General features: G+C 43.5%; 1 protein-coding gene across 1 annotated transcript; it reads right to left on the reverse strand.

Moving 5' to 3' along the window:
• Nucleotides 1-1,439: 1,439 nt before the first annotated feature.
• On the reverse strand, nucleotides 1,440-18,131 carry LOC110983695 (stabilizer of axonemal microtubules 6-like). The gene is made up of 15 exons (XM_022243164.2): nucleotides 17,927-18,131; nucleotides 15,372-15,486; nucleotides 14,505-14,733; nucleotides 13,218-13,446; nucleotides 11,954-12,091; nucleotides 11,562-11,744; nucleotides 10,668-10,813; nucleotides 10,080-10,233; nucleotides 8,962-9,143; nucleotides 8,226-8,387; nucleotides 7,753-7,913; nucleotides 7,057-7,164; nucleotides 5,801-5,934; nucleotides 4,179-4,506; nucleotides 1,440-3,845 (listed from the first exon to the last, which is right to left on the reverse strand). Exons 1-15 carry the CDS (start codon nucleotides 17,942-17,944, stop codon nucleotides 3,490-3,492), a joined length of 2,643 nt encoding a protein of 880 aa, XP_022098856.2. The 5' UTR covers nucleotides 17,945-18,131; the 3' UTR covers nucleotides 1,440-3,489.
• Nucleotides 18,132-18,786: the final 655 nt, after the last annotated feature.

Below are 18,786 nucleotides of genomic sequence, written 5' to 3' on the forward strand. Positions count from 1 at the left end.
CCTTGAGATAGCTTAAATTACGGGCGATTCACAACTGTGCTCCTCCAAGTTTGCAACGCGTTGACAGATTTCGCGCACTGTGACTGACCGACGCGTCCTCATGAAAAATACTTGGCCGTGTTTGTTTCACACGGATCTCAGTAATCCGTCGTTGGTTTACGGACACCAGTCGCCCAAATGGTGACGGTGACGAGTCCGTAGAATGTGATCATGAACAGTGCGTTACATCGAAACACACACAAACAGACAAACTGCCGAAACCTCGGTCCAGCGGTGATCCACCCTTGGACCACTCATTCACAAATTCAAGCGGTAAACCACAGGGCGCGCTCTTTCCCTACACAGCGAGATAAACCGCCTGAACAACCCATTCCAGACTAGCCTCTGGATACGTCAATATCATGCGAGCGAAACGGGCAAAATATCCAAAAAATGCAGTCCATACCACCTCATCACTCGCCTCAAAGTTCTAGATCAAAACGATGGGCAGCTCAACACCTCTGTGCCAGTGAATGCCGATCCCGAGTGCTCAAACACGTCAAAACACAATGAGGACGCACCATCCACGGTTTTATGCAAGTGCAACTAGTCCCGCAGTGGAACACAGCCCAAACTATTAGAGTGGACGAGAGAACTGCTTAAGTGAGGTATATTCTAGACTTTGAGTTCCGCGCTTCAATCACAATCAGTTCGACGACACGCCAGTGGACATAAGCTTGGTCCAAGCACCGCTTTTCTCAAACTTCAAACTGAGCACTTTGCACACGTTAGCATATTGTAGAAGTCCCTGTTGGAACCGAGAGGGAGAGAATCACAAAAACGCTTTACACTGAAATGGCTGATAATGATAATCGGCAGTTTGTTTGTGCGGTTGCAATCAAAGCTGTCATTTTGACATTCGGCGTCGCGACATCGACAAAATCCACGATTTGTCCGTGGGAAACCATGGAAATTTTAACAACCATGATACCTCATAACAGTGTTTCAGTTTCAGGAATTTTTCCGCGTCTTCTCGGCATGAGAATTGACAGTGGGAACACGGCGAACTTAAAAATGCAACGCCTGACACGTGGCAGAAAAGCCACTTTATCCAAGCACTGTTACATGTGCAGTTTGGACCGGTCGTACGCCGCTTAGATGTGAACGTTCAACACTCAAACATGCGAATGGCACTGAAGGGGCTGAAAACAGCGATATATCTGCGGTACAAACCTTGCACAGTCTAGCGATTGACGTCACTTCGAGAAGCCATTCCATTCACGGAAGCTTTCCCCGTCCACATCCAATGTGGGACTCGTGGATTCGATTTTTGATTGGATTTTTGATAGTTACATGTTTAAGCAATATGATGTTGGGATAACTTGGGAGTAATTTTACTAAATTTCTTGTCATTTTTAAAATAAATCACCGAACAATTTTCCTTAAGATAGCTTAAGATGCATTTATGGCGCTATGTAGTAGGTTACATTTATTCCATCAGACACAAAAGGTCACATCACAAAATGACTTTAGTGTACATGTTTATTATCCAACTAATGATAACAGCTTCAGAAAGCTGAGTTTTTGAAATGTAAATTCAATCTATCAAATGCACACATCACAAAATGCACACATGAAGGTATGGAGACGAGAATACGTAAAAAGTTCGCACAAAAATTTACCTTTTTAAAAAACGGCTGAATATACATTGAAATTATTCCAAAAATTCCCTGATGTTTTCAAATCCACTCGATGTTTGTCTACTCTTTATGTACATTCGTCACCGAATTCTTTCTAACAGCAGTACAAATCAATTTCAGAAAAAAATCGAAAAATCTGGTTTTTTCCTATTAAAAATTCTAATCTGTACTGTAAAAATATTTTACATATATTTACAAGAAGTGTACTATTACTGAGAGACCAAACTGTACAGTACTTCCCAGTCTAACATTTGGAGAACTTAAAAACAACTTTTGTACATTTTTTTCGATAAATGTAAGGACATGTATACACATCAAGGTAAAACTTAAAAAATAAAAATTCTTGAGTCAACAACTCAAACCACATGTACATGTCATATAAATGAAGCATTGGTGAAAAAAACCCCACATCTCCACGAATACACACGCACAATACTTGAAGAAAAAATGTCAAAATACCTGTACTCTTTAGCTGGGGGTCATTCACTCAACATTTGACAAACATTTCACGTTGAGAAAAAGCTTAATTACTTCTCCTAAAAATGAGTACAAACTCAAATATGCCAAGGGTGCATCCAAACCAAACTTGTCACGGAGGGGGGCCCCAAGAAATGGGGTATTTTCTTGAAGATTTTTTTTTGGGGCCTTTCTTTTTGAGGGGATGGTGGCGCATCAGCCCCGTTCCAGATCCGCCAATGACTCTAATAACCCTCATGATGGTACCGTAGATCTTTTCTCTTTAAATCCCTCTTTTGACAGAGCAGGAAGTCTAGGATTAAGTGACATCACTACAATGTTCCAACAAATTCAACTTCGACAATAATGATACTACATATCAAACTAAACATCAAATAAAATCATTCTGACTTGTTCCTGCGGTGCATTAAGTAGTCACTGAAAAAAGGTTACATTTCCACTCATTTCTGGAATATAGTTTTTCTTCGAGGAAACAAAAATTCTTGATATTTTTCCAGCCAAAATAAATGTGAAAGAAGAAGGAAAAAAAAAAAACAGAAGCCAATCGGCCGATTCATAAGGCCTGAATTACACAGGGCATCCCGTGACCTCTGCATCCATTTCAGCATTGCTTTTCGAAACAAACTGGGCCCAACTACCATTTACATTTCACGAGAAAGCCAGGTAGATTTGTCTCCGCTCTGAAAAATACCTGAGTTCTGTACATGGAAAGAACAATGGAACTGTCATCCTGATTGATCTTGTGAGAAAATAAACATCACAAGACAAAAAGTTTTGCTTTTTAATATCTTATTTCAAAGTCCAGCACAGAGTGTAAGTTTGTGCAGCATATATAGTCTGTGTGGCTAGATGGTGTCTAACACACCCAGCTATGTTCAAGGGTGGGCGGGGAAACTGGAAAAACGGGGAGGGAGATAACTTTATCCAGCTGTATTTGAACATCTGGGGTTATGTTGTGTGGAAATTTTTGAGGGGGGGGAAACTCAAAGGATGTGGTACATAAGCGTGACTGGGTAGTTGACAGTGCAGTAAATTTAATCCGCAAAAAAACCCTACAAACCATCAAATGCGAGCGAATTCAAGAGTCGAATACAAATAAATTTGGGAAAGTAGGTAGTCTCACTCTCATAAAAAAATAAAATTTTGGATTCCATCCTACCTCTGACAAATTGAGACTTCACTTTCATGTACCTTAGGGACTCTGGAGTAAGGTCTCTGGATATTTCCGTGAGCTTTTAGAAGCAGCTTTAAAAAATGGTTTCAGGAGATTTGGACCTCGGAACCTTGAAGTAAACTCTGAATCAGAAGAATTCTTAAAAACCTATATTTTTTTTTACTTCCCCCAGAAGTCGTCCCGCCTCTTGCGTGCCCTCTCCAGTACCTCGGAGGCAAGGGAGGAGCTGGAGGCAATGGACATGGTGGACAGCGATAACTCGTCGCTGTCCCGTTCAGAAGACCTCCACAGGGGACTGTCGGGCTCTGCCCTGCCCTGAGGCGGGTCCGCAGGGACCATCCAGGCCTCGCTCCGCTTCTTAGGGGCCTGGGTGGAGGGGTTGTCCCCTTGGTGGTCGTTGAGGCTTCTCATTGTGCCCTTGTTGTAGCTACTTGACTCGGCCTCCTCCCTTGTTTGAGGGTGTGCCGTCATTGGCCTGCCGTGCATGCTTCCAGAGTTAGGCCTATCCAGTGGACCTGTAAATACAGATGTGGATTAAGTTTCTTTTTGAGTCTGTCATTTCACACCAGGCAATAAATCAAGTAAACACTGGAATGCAGACATATTTAATGGGTTGAACTTTAACCAGTGAACAAATTCTAACAATGGCATATGTAACTCCACAATGAACGCATTTTGCCTTCCATATGCTGAATGAAAGATGAATGCTGGCATTATTGGAGATAACGGAGATACCTGAGGGTGCTGAAATCTTGAAATTTATTTCAAATACTCTGATGACAAGCCACACTGAAGTTACTCAAACTTTCAATAAAGGTGCCAAATTATGATATGGCAGGATAAATTACCCCTGACTCCAGGAGCCTGTGTTGGCCCCTGCCTGTTCCCATTCAGCAGAGTCTGGGTACCCGACGCGACTGTCTTCCCTCCTTCCTCTCCGCTCCGTCCCTTGAGTCTCGAGCTCTGGCCCTGCGCCTCGCCTTGGTGCCGGGGGGCCGCGGCCCAGGTCCGCGGGGGCTCAATCTTCCTGGGCATGACGGGCAGGGCGGGGCTGGTCTCAAAGTAGTTGTTGGAGTGCCTCTGGAAGTGAGGCAGCTGGGCCAAGCTCTCCCGGATGGGGTCCGGGTCCCTGGTGGTTACGCCCGCTGTGGGCGACCCTGAAAGCTGGTTTAGTATCTGGGATTCAACAAAGTCAAGCTTTGAGTAATGTGGGGCACGAAAGGCTTACATATCTTTGCCTTGAGGTTCACGTCAGCATCTCAAATGTCTGAACTACCAGGCATTTAAGATGAATATTTAAAGGTCCTAACTTATCTGTCTAAAGTGTCGGTCACTGCCAGCAAATTCAAATACATGTGCATGTACTTGAGAGTAAAACTATCATGTAACTATTACCACTATTGCGTTCATCCAAAACTTTTCTTCTCAAAGCATTAATATTTTTTGTCCAAACACTTCCATGATCGTAGGGCCAAGGCCGTTCGAATATTCGACCTTCATTTTGATAGAGTATCCGAATATTCGGTCGTACCAACCAGCAGATTGTTGATGAACAAACCATGCACAAAATCAGTTGCAATCACACACACAATGTACAGTATGATCAATACAGTAGCTTCTCACATCTAGGAATATCTCCAACCATGATTTAGCAAGATTTAAGAGATGAACAAGACTTCTGCCCTGTTGAAAATTTCTATTCATTTTAAATTGTTTAAAGAATAATTTACTTTTTAAATCATTGTAAGATTTCTGACGCTTTTCATTTGCATCTACTTGAAACAAGCTTCCACAGTGCAATTTTTATGACTTCAAACATAAGAAAATTTTTCCTTCCTTTTCATAAATTTTGCATTCAATATTCAAATTTGAAAAATAATATTTGAATATTCGACAATCGATCAAATATATACATGACCGCTGAGATCGAGTCAGGGGACCAGCAAGTGAATCAAATCAAATTACTGCCCGGATAAACTTTTACACAAAGTGAAGTCAATTACAATAGTAACATGTAAATAAATTGGTCCTTAACGCCAAGTCTGCGTATACTTGAGAACTAGGTCAATAGGGTTACAGGGAAGGAAGACTATACCCAGTGACCAATGGAATCTGTCAAACTATAAGGTTGGTGCTTCCACTCATTCCTGAGGATAGTTTTCCAGGCTTTGCTAATATGAAGGAACTGAAACTGTGCTGCATAGTTTGGTAGGAATGCCAATTTTCAGCTGAATGTGTACAAAAATTGCATTTTTGTTCAAGAGAAACTGTATCATGTGTGCCTCTGCTCTGAGCTCAGTCCACAACGAGGCTTTGTCCGAATGTTGTGGCTGTGGCTAGAGATGACATGTCTGGCTATGGGGGCTTCTAGCTAGGGGCTGCAAGCCTCTTCCCATCGACTTGTAAGATACTCCAAGTCACAGCCAGTTGATTTGGACATGACCCATCTCCTGTTCTACCGCACACCTACCCTCGTTTTCATATCCGGTTTGGGTGGTGGCGTTGTCACCCTGGGTGTCACTGACTGTTCGTCTTCCGAGTCCTCGTCGCTATCGTAGGCAAAGCCTTGGGTTATCGCACCAGGAATGATGTTCCTCCGGTGACCTGCCGAGCAAGACATTGAACCAGATAAAAACGAGCTCCCGGTTTACTGGCAAATTTGTATTGCTTCAGCACTCACAGAAGGAACTTGGTGGCCACTTTAGTAAGTGTGACCCGATTTCATTGACTCTCTTTGGAATTATTCACTTAGGTACTTAACATTTCCTCAATCAGAGTGGTGTGGCTTATCCGAGCTGGTGCTTGCCAATGCCAGAAGAAACCTTGACAAGTTCCCTGACCTAGCAATATGTTAGGAAAGGGGGTCCCCCTTGATGAAAACAAAATATGATGGATGCCCGTCTATTTTGAGATGCTGAGCAAGGGTGTTTTCTACACGTTAAAAGTCAGCGTAATCAAAGTTGAGCGAAAGAGGCGATCAATAAGCACAAAAATATGGGAAAAAAAATTCAGGGGTTAAAATTCTTCCAAAACATAACACGCCTGAGAAATCTGGAAGGAAAAGGCGATATTGGACATGTCAGGTATTTGTCAATATGAAGGGCAGAATTTGAAAATTAATAAAAATAGGTTCAAAACTTCCAGACAATTTCTGACATTTTCGGAAACACTAGCAGCTATTGGACACAGATGTTCTCTCAACTAGAATCTTTAAGTCTGGGAACCAGACTGGTAGATACCCCATACAATGAAGGAATGGCAAGTACCACACCATTACTTTTTTGCTGACCACACTCTGTTAGGGTCCTTCCTTTATCTTCAAAAATTCTCCACCGTCCAAGAAACCGACGACACATCCATTGTGCATCAAGGCGCATTGAGCCCCATTTCAGAAAAACAGTGGAATCCCCCTTTAATTCTACAAAGCCCTCCAAAACCGAATGATGGAATTTGAAGGATTTGGGAAGGTTAGAATGAAGCGTGAAACAGAACTGCGGAGCTAAGTTTCTTGCCATAAAGACAGAGTATAGAATCGTGAGGTGGATGACGTGTTGAACCTTTCAGAGTGGTGTATCAGGACAAAGTCACGCTCTAAAGCATCCCATCCAACCAAAGTTGAGATTAACGTGGAGGGGGGGTCCTTGCCGACAGTAATGTTGAGTACTATTGATGTTGAGTATTTTTCATGTTACAGAAACTCATGCAAGTCTGATATTTTTGTCCTACCCTGCGATATCTGGACTGGAGCTGGTTGTGTGTTATTAGTGACAGGTGCTGTCCTTGGAGGTGACGCGGATCGATGTTTTGGCTGAGGGGAGGTCAGGACAGCACCTCCTGCATAAAGACGAACAACAAAATAGCCGCATGATAGATGATAAATCACAACAAATAAGTCATCCAATCACTTCTGATATTTCTTTCAACCAAGACTGGGGTCTGAATAGGTCAGAACGTTACTAGTTTGACTACTCTCTAAATTTTTATGACTTTTGTATAAAAACTTCAGTCATCTCTGTTTAGGTATATATGGAAATAAAGACAGTACTCAAATAAATCTCTCAGAATTTTTGCAAAAGAAATCTTTCAAGGAAACTTTCAGATATCGTCTCTCCAAATGAAATTTATTGCTTCTGGAATGCTTTTCTCAAGTTCATCCAGAAACTTTCAGGGGGGCCAAAGTTTACATCCAAAATCCAACAAATTCTGAGACCCATATTCAGAGAGCTGGTGCAGAGGATAGTGTTTACTCAGAAGACAACGAGTGTGTGTTACTCGGCAAACTCAGCCATAACTAGCCATTATGGCATTTGAATTTGTTGTTTGGACTTGCTTTCTGAATATTTTATCAGCAAGTAAAATTATTCCGCACTATTTTCCTCTTAAGGGGTATTTGCATGATGTCTGGAACTGTCATGCACTTACCTGTGGCTGGAGTGGTACGGTCCAGGTGGTGCCGTTTGGACAGCCCCTCTTCCCGCAGTCTCGGCGTGGGCAGCCTCCCCTGCTCGTCAATGGTCTCAACCTCGTCCGAGCTGGGTGTGGCTGACCCCCTGTAGCCCTCTGGCGTTGGGATACTGCCGATGCTGCGTGGACGCAGAAAAACTCGATGTTAGCAAATTGGTCAAGAAGTCGTAATTAATTGAGATTTCTAGTTTTGGAGGGAAATGTAAAGAGCCTAAAATTTGGTAATTGAGAGAAAAAAAAGTTGCTGAAAAGAAACCTCAGACACGGGCCTCCATCGGATGTCACACTGTCACCTTATACTTCTACCTTAAGTGTTCCAAGTACAGATCACTGGGCCTCCATCGGATGTCACCGAACGCAAGAGTAAATGAAGTTGGCTAATATCACATTCTCTAAGTACGTTCACACAGTAACATTCTTCTTTGTGTTACCTAGATTCGTGATCGCCATCGTCCAAAGGTTGCGGTGCACCATTTTTGACTTCATCGTTGTTGCTCTGTGGCCATGCAAGGCGTCTATTCACTGGCGGTGAATCTGCTGGCTTACTGACAGGTGCTGGCTTGCTGATTGGTGCTTCCTGGTTGTCTTTGTTTCTGCAAAAGGTCATTTGAATAGATTGTTAACCTCGTCTTTCACGACTGCAGTCTACAAACCCTTACAGTGTTTTGCAAGTCCACGTGCAGAGGGTACACTGAGAGTCTACCAGCAGTGAAGTCCTTTTATACATGTCAAGATGAGACAGCGTATGTCCGACCCTGCCAGAATTGGGCAAAGTACGGAGACAAACAGCTGAAACTGAAACAGGAGAGAGTTTCATCAACTTTGAGATTTGGGGAGATATGTGATGATAACGTGTAGTGTTTAAAATGTTTTGTACAAGTTTTAAACTCAAATTTCAACATAAAATGCATTCTTCCACTAAACTCAAACTTTCATGGCATATTTCTAATTGATGTCATTTTCACCAGCCCCATTCGAGATGTTAATAACTTTACTTTTGGAATATCAAATTCCCCCAAACAGAGAAAGAGTTGAAACACATGTAGTAAGAGCAGCATTTATCACTCAACACTGACTCTTGCTCAAATATGCCTGATTTTGACCAACGGCATACGTCAGATCATTCACCAATTGACTACACATACGGAATGAAATCACAATGCTAACCTGTCCTTAAGTCCAGTGTCGACAGACGGCGCGGACAGTGAACTGACCGTGCTAGTGGCCGTGCTGCTCTCGTCCCACAGCCGGGCCTGGCTGGCCAGGATCTGCGCCAGGTGCTCCCGGGAGAAGTGGGTTCCCCGGGCCCTCTTGCGGTAGTCGTCTGCCTTCTGACGGAGCTCCAGGACCTGTGGTGCCAAATACGAAAAACAATTCCCCATGAAGTGGATCGGCACGGCTTCTTGCAACAAATTTTTTTTTTCTTAATTCGGATCGGCAACTGTCTCTAGGTTTCAAGGTGCTCTTTAGCAGGAAAATATCAAGTATTCACTGAGCTGAAACTGACAACACTTCCGTGCTTCAGCATCCCACCAACGATTTCTTTGGGTCATTTAACTTTGAATTCCAGGGCATTTCAGTAATGAGCTGCTCAGTAAATAGTTGATAAAACATCAAACTGGGTAAATGTCTAGTGGCCAGGCCACAGTAGAAATTACCGGGTAGCGAAACTGCACGCCGCACAAGCCACCGACAGAAATGTGGCCACAAGCATAATACGTGGTCCCTAAAGATTGGCCAATAACATGTTTGACCTTGCAAGCAAAACCTTTCTGTGCTCAGCAAATATGTAAGTTCAAAATCAAGGGTGCCTTGTGATTTGTGACCTGTCATGACAAAATGAGCATTAAGTTGCATCCAGCTCTTTCTGATTTTGAGGGTTCAGGCTTAAAAGTCATATTGAAGCGGAGGTCAATTTAGGTTTTTTTTTTAATATTTGGAAAGAGTAATCCATCTCATATGTAATTCCAAATATTTTGCAGGAAAATATACTTAAAAATGTCATTCTCACAGTAATTTTGATGACAGCTTTATTCGTGCCTGGTCGGAAATGTTAAAATGATGTTGGAAACAAAGACACAAAGCTGCCAAATATGATGTCACATTGTCATCTTATACTTCTACCTTAAGTGTTCCAAGTACAGATCACTGGAAAGCTCCTTTTCTGCTGAGTTAAAAAAAACACCAATATCTCAAGTTTTGAAAATTTTGATCAGCTTTCAGCTGATTTTGTGGTGACAGGTCAAAGTTGTGTATAAACTGTTACCCTTGCATCACTTGCTTACCTCTGCAAACCAGTTGGGTTGGGCATTTCTCCTGTCTACGGAGCTGTCATCTTTGGGCGTGATGTGGGGAGGGTCTGCCCCTTTCCATATGCCATTCTCGTAGCGATATATGTCTGGTTCTTTGAAGTTGGACGCGTACTCCGATTTCCATTTTCTAGATGGAGATTTGAAAAGTAATATACATAGCTGGTAAAGCCTAATTCATAAATGGGCACAGAAGATTGCCTGCCCAACTGCGCTAAGCTAGCATCGATATTGGGTAAGCAATGCAGGCTAAGTGATAACCAACAGTGCTATTGTTAAACTTGAAGCATCTCATCGAGACCTTATCGCCTTTAGGGACCGTATGGCCTTTGGGGACCTTATCGCCTTTACACATGCAATTACCACACATCCCAATGGTAATTGGTTGTACATGCTCAGTGCCGCCTACGCCAAGTGTCCACGAACCAGTGAGTACATGCTGTCTGCTCCTGCAAAAGGGATGTCGTTGCTACGTTAAAAAACATGCCATCTCTTGTTCAGGCCCGGTGAGGGTTTCTCAAAGCTCGCGTGTGGATCTTGGTCATTTCACTGCCTTGCTCTCACCTTATGGTGGTGGAATGTGGAAAGAACGGCTTAGCTGGGTTCTGGGCCGACTTCAGTAATTTCAGGTCGTCGTGTGCGTACATCGATGGCACCCCCGCTGGCCGCATCTTGTCTGGAGTCAGACTAGACCGCTTGGACTTCTTGCTCTGAGGAGACAAATGAGTGTGCATAAACCTATGGCATTTTGCACGATGCAAACACACCCAAGCTTGGCGGTTATGACTGAAAAGGCAATAAGCCTTTTGCCAGTTAAATTTGAACAAAATCTGGTACACTGGGTTACCTGACTGCACATAAACATAACAATTTGAATACCCCACACTAAAGACACTGTTGCTATACCTCGTGATTCCGTGCAAGCTTTGCATAGCAACCACCATCTCTGGAATGGACTGGTTCCTTTGTGCCCTTCTTATGCATTGAAAACGGTGTATTGGTGCAAGGCGGCTCTTATGTAACTAAGCAAAACTTTGCCCCGAATGATGAGGTATAGCAACAGTGTCTTTAGTATGGAGAATTCAAATTGTTATGTTCACATGATTTTAAAGAACTCAGTGTACCAGATTTGATTCAGATTTAACTCACAAAAGGCTTTACAAATGTCCCCAAGGATGCAATGTTACAAACAGCTTGTCCAACTCAAGCAGGAGCACCACCTCATTGGTTGACAAGAGCCATGTTGGTCAGGAGTATTCATTTTTGTTAGCAGCAATGTGACTGTAATGCTTACGTTTCCTAGTTGTTCATGAACCAGCAATGTGCAGTTAGTACCAAAGGAGCCTCCGTTGCCAAGGAAATAGCGCCCTCTCTTGGTCCAGCTCGGATCCCATTCCAGGTCAGGAACACACTGAGAACTCTACATTTCCAACAAAGCGCAGCTTCAAGACAACTCACCTTAGTCTTGACCCTGTACTTGGCTTTGATCTCCCTCTCGGCGTTCTCCATCAGCTGCTGGTGGGCAGTGGAGGACCGGCGCCGCACCGGCGACCAGTCTCGGAACTGCAGTTTGTACTCACTACGTCGAGGAATCTTGTCCGGGACGAAGGGGTTGATGTTGGCTTGAGACTTGTACACCATCTGAAGTCGATGAGAAAGACACAGGGTCTTCGTAATGCTGTCTGATGACTGCAACACTTTGAGATGGTTTCTCTTTGAGTCAACTTGAAGTTGTCATATAATTGAAAAGTGCTGAGAATTAATACAAAATGTACAGGCTAGATCCCCCCACCAGCAAAAAATGGAATTTGCCAGTAAGCATTCCTTCTGAACATTGAGCTGTATGCTACCTGTTCTGCAGCCATGAGTGGGGATTCCTTCGGCAGAGCGTTCCTCCATTCGTAGTTTCGCTGGTATTCTGAGAGATACTTTGCTGACTTGGGTCGTGTGTCCTTGATGCCTGCTTGGTACTGCAGGGCAACGTTTGGCTGTTAAACGACCAAAAAAAAAAAAAAGTGGGAAGGGGAGGGAAGGAAATTAACAGGGCTAAAAAATCCCATCTCAAGAATAAACATGATCCCGAAATGACCACCCTGTAAAGATGTGACGATGTCACAGTGAAATTGATGGCACTCGGTGTACTTTGGTATAAAGGCGCTACTATTGAGGTATTTTTCAGTCAATGAATGTATTCAAATTTGACAGAGGACATAATCTTTGTCCAAAACAATGCCCATTTACATCTATTCCATTTTATACAGCAAAGAGAGGACACTTTCTGGTTGTTTTAGCAGCAGACCCTGCAATTTACCTTAATTTCCAAAAAGCTACAAGCAAAACAGAAGAAAATGACAACGCCGGTCTGACTACAAGCTGATGTGCAAGAGATGGGCTTGGTTAGACTGCCACAAGACATATAACAGGCTTTCACACTAGACGAATCCCATGGGAATTTCCCAGGAAATTGCTGGGGAAGACATTCCTGGGGAAAAGCTTTCCCCTGGGAATTTCTTTGGTAGTGTGAACAGACCAACCAAAAATATTTACGCCTGTTTGGGAGTGAGGTTAAAGGAGAAAACCCAGAGGTTTAGCATTTTTCCCGGGGAAAAGCAACTAGTGTGAATGTCGGTGGGTTTGAACTTATCTTGAAAGGTCACAGGGTCACAAACAGCACGCCAAATAATTCGCGCGGTAACATAGTATTGTAATGCAGTACCTTTCAAACTCGCAATGTCAACTTGGCATTGCACGACGTAAACAGCAACAGCTTGTGCATGCGGGCGCGCGGCAATTTGGGATTGGACTTCCGCCCACAATTCATTTGGGAACTTCCGGATGGGCGCCCTCCGTTGACACGTTTCCCAGGGTTTGATTGTCAGTGTGAAACGACCCTGCACATTCCTGGGAAATAGTATCGCTGGGAGTTACCAAAATGGGTCTAGTGTGAACGGTTGCTGGGCATTTGGTGGGGTAAAAAATCCCTGGGTTTTTCCCGGGGATTGGCTCTGCAGTGTGAAAGGCCTTATGAGAAAAAAGGAAAAAAGGATGCACTTGTACAATTTACATTGAAGACACTCGGCAAAAACAGATCAAAACATGAACACAATACTATACCTTTGTTGTGTGTTTATGTGCAGGCTTGGAGGTGTGTACTGCATTCTCTCTGGTGTCTCTTTTCCCCGGCGAACTGACATCCTTGTTATTGTTGACGTTGGTCTCTGCACTGTCTGCGGGTCCCTTGATGGCAGAAGTCGCGTGACTATTCGCAGACTTCAGACTAGCTGCAGTGTACGTCTTGTTCTTAATTGGTTCTTTGTTCTTACTTGGCTTTGTCTGCGGGGCTCTGTAGAAAACAACAAAGTTATGGTAGCAACCATGAACGACGCTCTACGCCCGCGCAAATACTCCAGTGTGAACTCAGAAACCTCATAGGATCCAGGAAGATTTGAAGCAAATATGTGCAGAGCGTTAGGGAAAAGGAAGGCAGAAAATATGTTAACCATAACCCTCCACGGTACTTTGGCCACAACCCCTGCCAGACACGTCAGTCTGCATCATTTGTCAAAGTGGCTTGCCTGCCCAGTGTGACATGATCCCAACAGGTCAACTCTCCCCAAGGCCAAACAGCTTGGGAGTCTGTGGTTGTGATTTACCGCAAGATCCATCAGTGGCATTGTTCAATGGGACTAACTCCCATTGTTTCAACATGACCAGTTTGTTGGGCTGCTGTTGATTGCCCAGGGCAGTAAACTGCACCAGACTTTGACACCTGTTGCACTATGCTGCATCTGGCAGGGTTTAGGGTTAATGAATGAGAACAGACTAAAGTCCGGCAGGATGCAGCTGTAGCCACCTGTCAAGAGACAGAAGCTAACACACAGAACAAGCAAGACAGCTACTCGTGGTAAACCGAAAAACTGTTTCTGAATTCCCACTGGAATCCGCAAAATGAATCTTCGGGCCATTTTTTTGTGTATTTGGTTTTAGAGAGTATCTCGTAATTCGGAACGGTTCACTATAGAATGAGCGACTGTTTTACAGGGAACAAGGCATTCCCATTTGAACACTGCCTCAGAACACGGTATGCACGGAGCAGACTGTTCCCACATGGCAGGAATGTTCCGATAGAATGTCCAACAGATGGAAAGCATTCTGGGATTAAGATGCCCTCTTCTTTTACATGAGAAAGAGCTCTTGGCTTTGACGCATCACTCAGTATGGCATCCAGGTGAAAATGGATATTACCTGGGTGAAAACTGTTGAGGGTTCCCATTGATTTACTTCGTACAAGGTGCTTTTAACAAGCTTTTTGCTGAAAAATGGCTCTGGCCACCTGTGAGTGACTTTGTTAGGTTGGGTCAAAGTTTGTATTTACAAAGCAGCCTCAGCCTGGTTACTCACTTGGGTGATCTGCTACTTCCCTCCCCGCTCCCTCCGATTTTGTATGTCTTCAGGGGCGTCATGGGTATGATCCCCGTGCCCTTGCCTCCCCCGATGACGAGCCCCTTCCTCTTGCCGATTTCGTCGTCTGCCCCGGTGACATCGCCGTAGAACTGCTGGGTCGTGTAGGTCACCTTCTGGTTGGGCGGGAGAGGATAGCGCTTGTGCTGTAATGGGGGCTCCTGCTGGCCTGATGATATGGGTATCGACACAGAGGAGAAAGTTACAGTTTGGTTCCATCCAGGATTCAATTTCACAGTGCTGTTAAGCTTACAATTTGACGCCGAGACTGGCTCTGTGCATTTCAAGCAGACGGTGAACAGAAACCTGGGAGAAACATTTGCTCAACATAGTGACAAAACAATGGAAAGCTCTATGCCTGCGCAACCGTAAGCACGACCAGGCCAAGCACCGCCGTGAAATAGTGCTTAAGGCTGGCAAATTTTTCTGCTACAGTAAGCATGACTTTTAATTTTCGGCTGTTAAGCAGCTCTGTGGCCCAGGGCTGCAGTGGAGTCTGTCACAGGTACAGTTGCTGGCCCTTTCACAGGCTGAGTCACGAGCCAAGTCACTGGTAAGTACATGCAGCTGGATGAGCACTGACAAGGGAACACATCTGCCACAGTCTCAAGCCAAGTCACGAAGTACTGTAAGCTTGCGACTTGGTTTGAAGGTACAGTCCATCATTTGTCATTTGCACATTATGTTCCTTTCAGGCAACAGAATTTCTCAAAATCTAAAGATGGGTTCCTACATGAAAGAATAAACCTGATGAAGTTTCAACTCACTGAACACTGCATATTCTAAGAAAAACAATATCGCACTTACCAAAATCAGCTGACGATAGACCAGCAGTTGGTGACTTCTGCTCGGGAGAGGGTTTGAAGGACGACGATTTCACAGATTCATGCCAGCGGAACTTCTTCTTGTACTCACTCAATGCCTACAAAGTGAAAAGAAAAAGTAAATGAGAGAGTGGACTTTGTGCTACATGAGAGCAACCCTCTGTGGTTACGACAAAAGGCTACTCAATCTTGTCAATTCTACTTGGCAAAACCAGGCTACTGGCCGAATTGCCATGCAGTGAACGAGGCTAGTGACTGGTTTTCTGCAGTTTACAGTAAACATATTGCCCACTTATGACAGCACCGGTGCCAACCACGGTTGGGACTATCTCAACTACAGTGCTGCTACGTGCAGTCAAAAGAGGGTAAGTAGGGAAACAGCATAACTACTTTTTTCTTCCTATCACCACGGCTGGCAACAGTGACTCTCGTTGGCAGAATCTGGACCTATCTGCGTCACAGATGAAATGGCAAATTTGCATATAAAGCTAAAGGGGTGAGAGCCACAAAAACTACAGAAGGTTGCACTATTTGTTTGTTATTTCAGGTACAGGTATACAGACTGTAGTTAGGCCAGCCCGAAGAGGGCCCTGTAGGTCAGACCAGTCTACTCTTGGTACCAATGCTCTAGTTGACCCCTGGAATATGGTACTATTGCTTGGAATCCACGCAGTGCGAACCACATATCATCTCTTGAGAAGGTTCAAAGGAGATTTGTCTGCAGGGACAACCAGTACTGAAGAAAAAGTAGTGTGGCTGACATGTTGAAAATATGGGACACAGGCTCCAAATGAGGCGTGATAGCTAACAGATCACTTTCCTGTTTGAAATCGTCCATGATCCAGCACATTATCACAACGAGCCCCGGGCTGGACCAAGAGAGGGCACAATTTTCCTAGCAATGCACACTCCATTGGTAGGAACTGCTCTTGGCTGGTTCACAAACGACTATGAAATGTACGTGGTACGGTTGCATCACTACCAACAAAATCGGCACTCCTGACCAACATGGCTCTTTTCAGCCAATGATGGGGTGCTTCTACTCGAGGGGGGATAGATTCTTGTCACATCCTGAAGACAGAAACTAAGAAGTCGGGGGGGGGGAGGAACAATGATGGAGAACGCACATCTCAACACCAATATTGGAACACTTGTTTCGTTGTCCGAGAACAATCAATGTATGGAACATTCTCTATCAGATCGTCACCTCATCCTCGCGAGCACTTTTTAGTAACATCTATTGAAACATGCATGTGTACAATGTGATAAAATCAAATTAGCTTCCACTCCCTTGAAGGCCACCTTGTCAATCTCCCCAAGGGTGAATTTTGGAAGGAATTCTTCAAAGTACCAAGTAATAACCTAATGCTAGAACCAATGGGTGTCAGTCACTTCACCTCATTTCCACTTCAGCCCTTGCCACTTTGCCTCGAACCAACTACAGCCGAGGAATAACACATTGACATACCTAAGTTGACCTAAACAGTGCCATTTCAGAATTCACTACGGGGGGGGGGTGATTTGGATTCAAAAGATCCCTAACAGTCCCAAATCCTCGGATTTCAGTATGATTTTACATACACCCTAGGGGGTTACAGTACCCCCAGAACTGAGAGGTCTGATGTCTGCCCTGCTCCCACAAACATTCGTGGGATTCTACAAGATTTAAAAGCTTGTTTTGAGCACGCTCTGTTGCAATGCACCATGTATTACCCGAAGAACTGTGGGGTTTGCCATCTGCCACGCTCTGTGGGATGACAAATTCCACAGTTCTGGGGGTATGACACTATTTCCTGGGCTACCAAATGTACACTTAGATGCAGGATAGGCCTATGCCATTTTTTTCACCCGATTTGTGGCTTTGATTAAGGGGGAAACAAGTTTGAAATTACACTCGGTTTGATTTCCATGATGCTGGTCGTAGAAGATTTAATCATAATTACCATCACTCACCTTTAATAATTCAGGTTTATAATTGAAAGGGTCAGTGCATTTCTTTTATAAAACATTTGCCATCATCATGTTCATTGTTTTCTAGAACACTGAAGGCACTGTTTGGTGTTGCTGTAATGTCAGTCTGGGATAAAAGTGTTCAGTTGGGATTTATGTTCAAATTGTGAAGCCAAGAATGACATCAAAGTATTGACCCTGGGTATGCTGAATTAATTCAGTTCAAGCTAAAAAAAAAAACCAAACATGCCAAAAAACCCAGAAAATACTAAGTGGGGGGGGGGAGCCTAGGCCTACATGAAGCATGGAGGTAGGATAGGAAAAGGTAGGCTAACTTTAAATAGCCATTAAAAAATAACAAAACATGAAAATACGGTTAAATGAAACAAAGGAGCATTTTTAAAGTTTGCATTTAAAGCTTGCACTGCGTGGTCCCTTTGCCTTTGCTGTGGTACTAATATACAAACATGGTGTAGCAAACACGACGCACTACTAGTACTACGGAACACACTGAACACAGAAAATATCCTCACAGACACACCGCGTACCGCTTGCACACACCTGCCCCATAAAAAGTCCTAGTCCTACCTTGTTTTTTACCGGCATTTTGTCTCTTTCTGCAAATAATTTTGATTCAGACGACAAAAATTAAAATGCTCCTTCAAAACTCATAGCGAGAAAATAATCTTGAGCTACCAGGCTTGATATTTCAGCAAACTTTTCATCATTTTCACTTGACAAGAGCTTCTTGCTTGTTGATATTGTGCGAGGTGTTCATTCAATAATCAAGCGATCGCATCGAAGCGTTCCTTGGCTGGTACCAGTTACTTCTTTGTACGAGCAAATGCGTTTATACAGCCAGTCGTCAGGATCGGGGGGTAACCAGTTCCCTTTAGCCGTTAGGTTTTGTTTGGCTGTTGAACGGATATGACTTAAGTTGAATATAAGTAAACTTGTACAAGTTTTCATGAATTGTCTTTTACTCACAACAAAATACAAGTAACTTTATTATGAAGTATATTGGCAGCATTTTACGATTTTGTTCGTTTTTATCTTGGCTTCTATCTCGTCATTTTCTTAATCAGCAGATTACATCATAAAGGAGTGGTGGACGGGCAAGCATTTATCGATTTATGATCTCATCTTGAATCAGTTTTAGCTCCTATTTTACTTTAGTTCTGTTCTTTTATCCTTTTGTGACTTTTTAGTGTTTTTATCATAAATGATAACAACTTCATGTAACTGTTGGTAAAATTTTTATGTACTTCACTAAAATCAACATCCATTTTGTTGTGTAATTTATATCCAATTATGAGGGGCCTTGGGACTGTTTTACATCGCAAGCGCTTTTTATGAAGGTATTATTATAATTATTATTTAACAACATGATCAAAGCCTCCTCCATGGTTGATGAGAACAGCCCCGTGTACCACCCTACCCATTTTTTG

Source organism: Acanthaster planci, linkage group LG04 (assembly GCF_054643075.1).
Source record: "Acanthaster planci isolate LZ-2023a linkage group LG04, COTS_SCS, whole genome shotgun sequence".
In the NCBI taxonomy this organism is placed as follows: Eukaryota; Metazoa; Echinodermata; class Asteroidea; order Valvatida; family Acanthasteridae; genus Acanthaster; species Acanthaster planci.

Excerpts from the sequence above, each read along its gene's own strand:
- LOC110983695 (XM_022243164.2), bottom strand. Across the intron at positions 7,165-7,752 it reads CCGTACCACTCCAGCCACAG|GAGGTGCTGTCCTGACCTCC; the intron begins GTAAGTGCATGA and ends GTCTTTATGCAG. Across the intron at positions 3,846-4,178 it reads ACAGGCTCCTGGAGTCAGGG|GTCCACTGGATAGGCCTAAC; the intron begins GTAATTTATCCT and ends CTGTATTTACAG.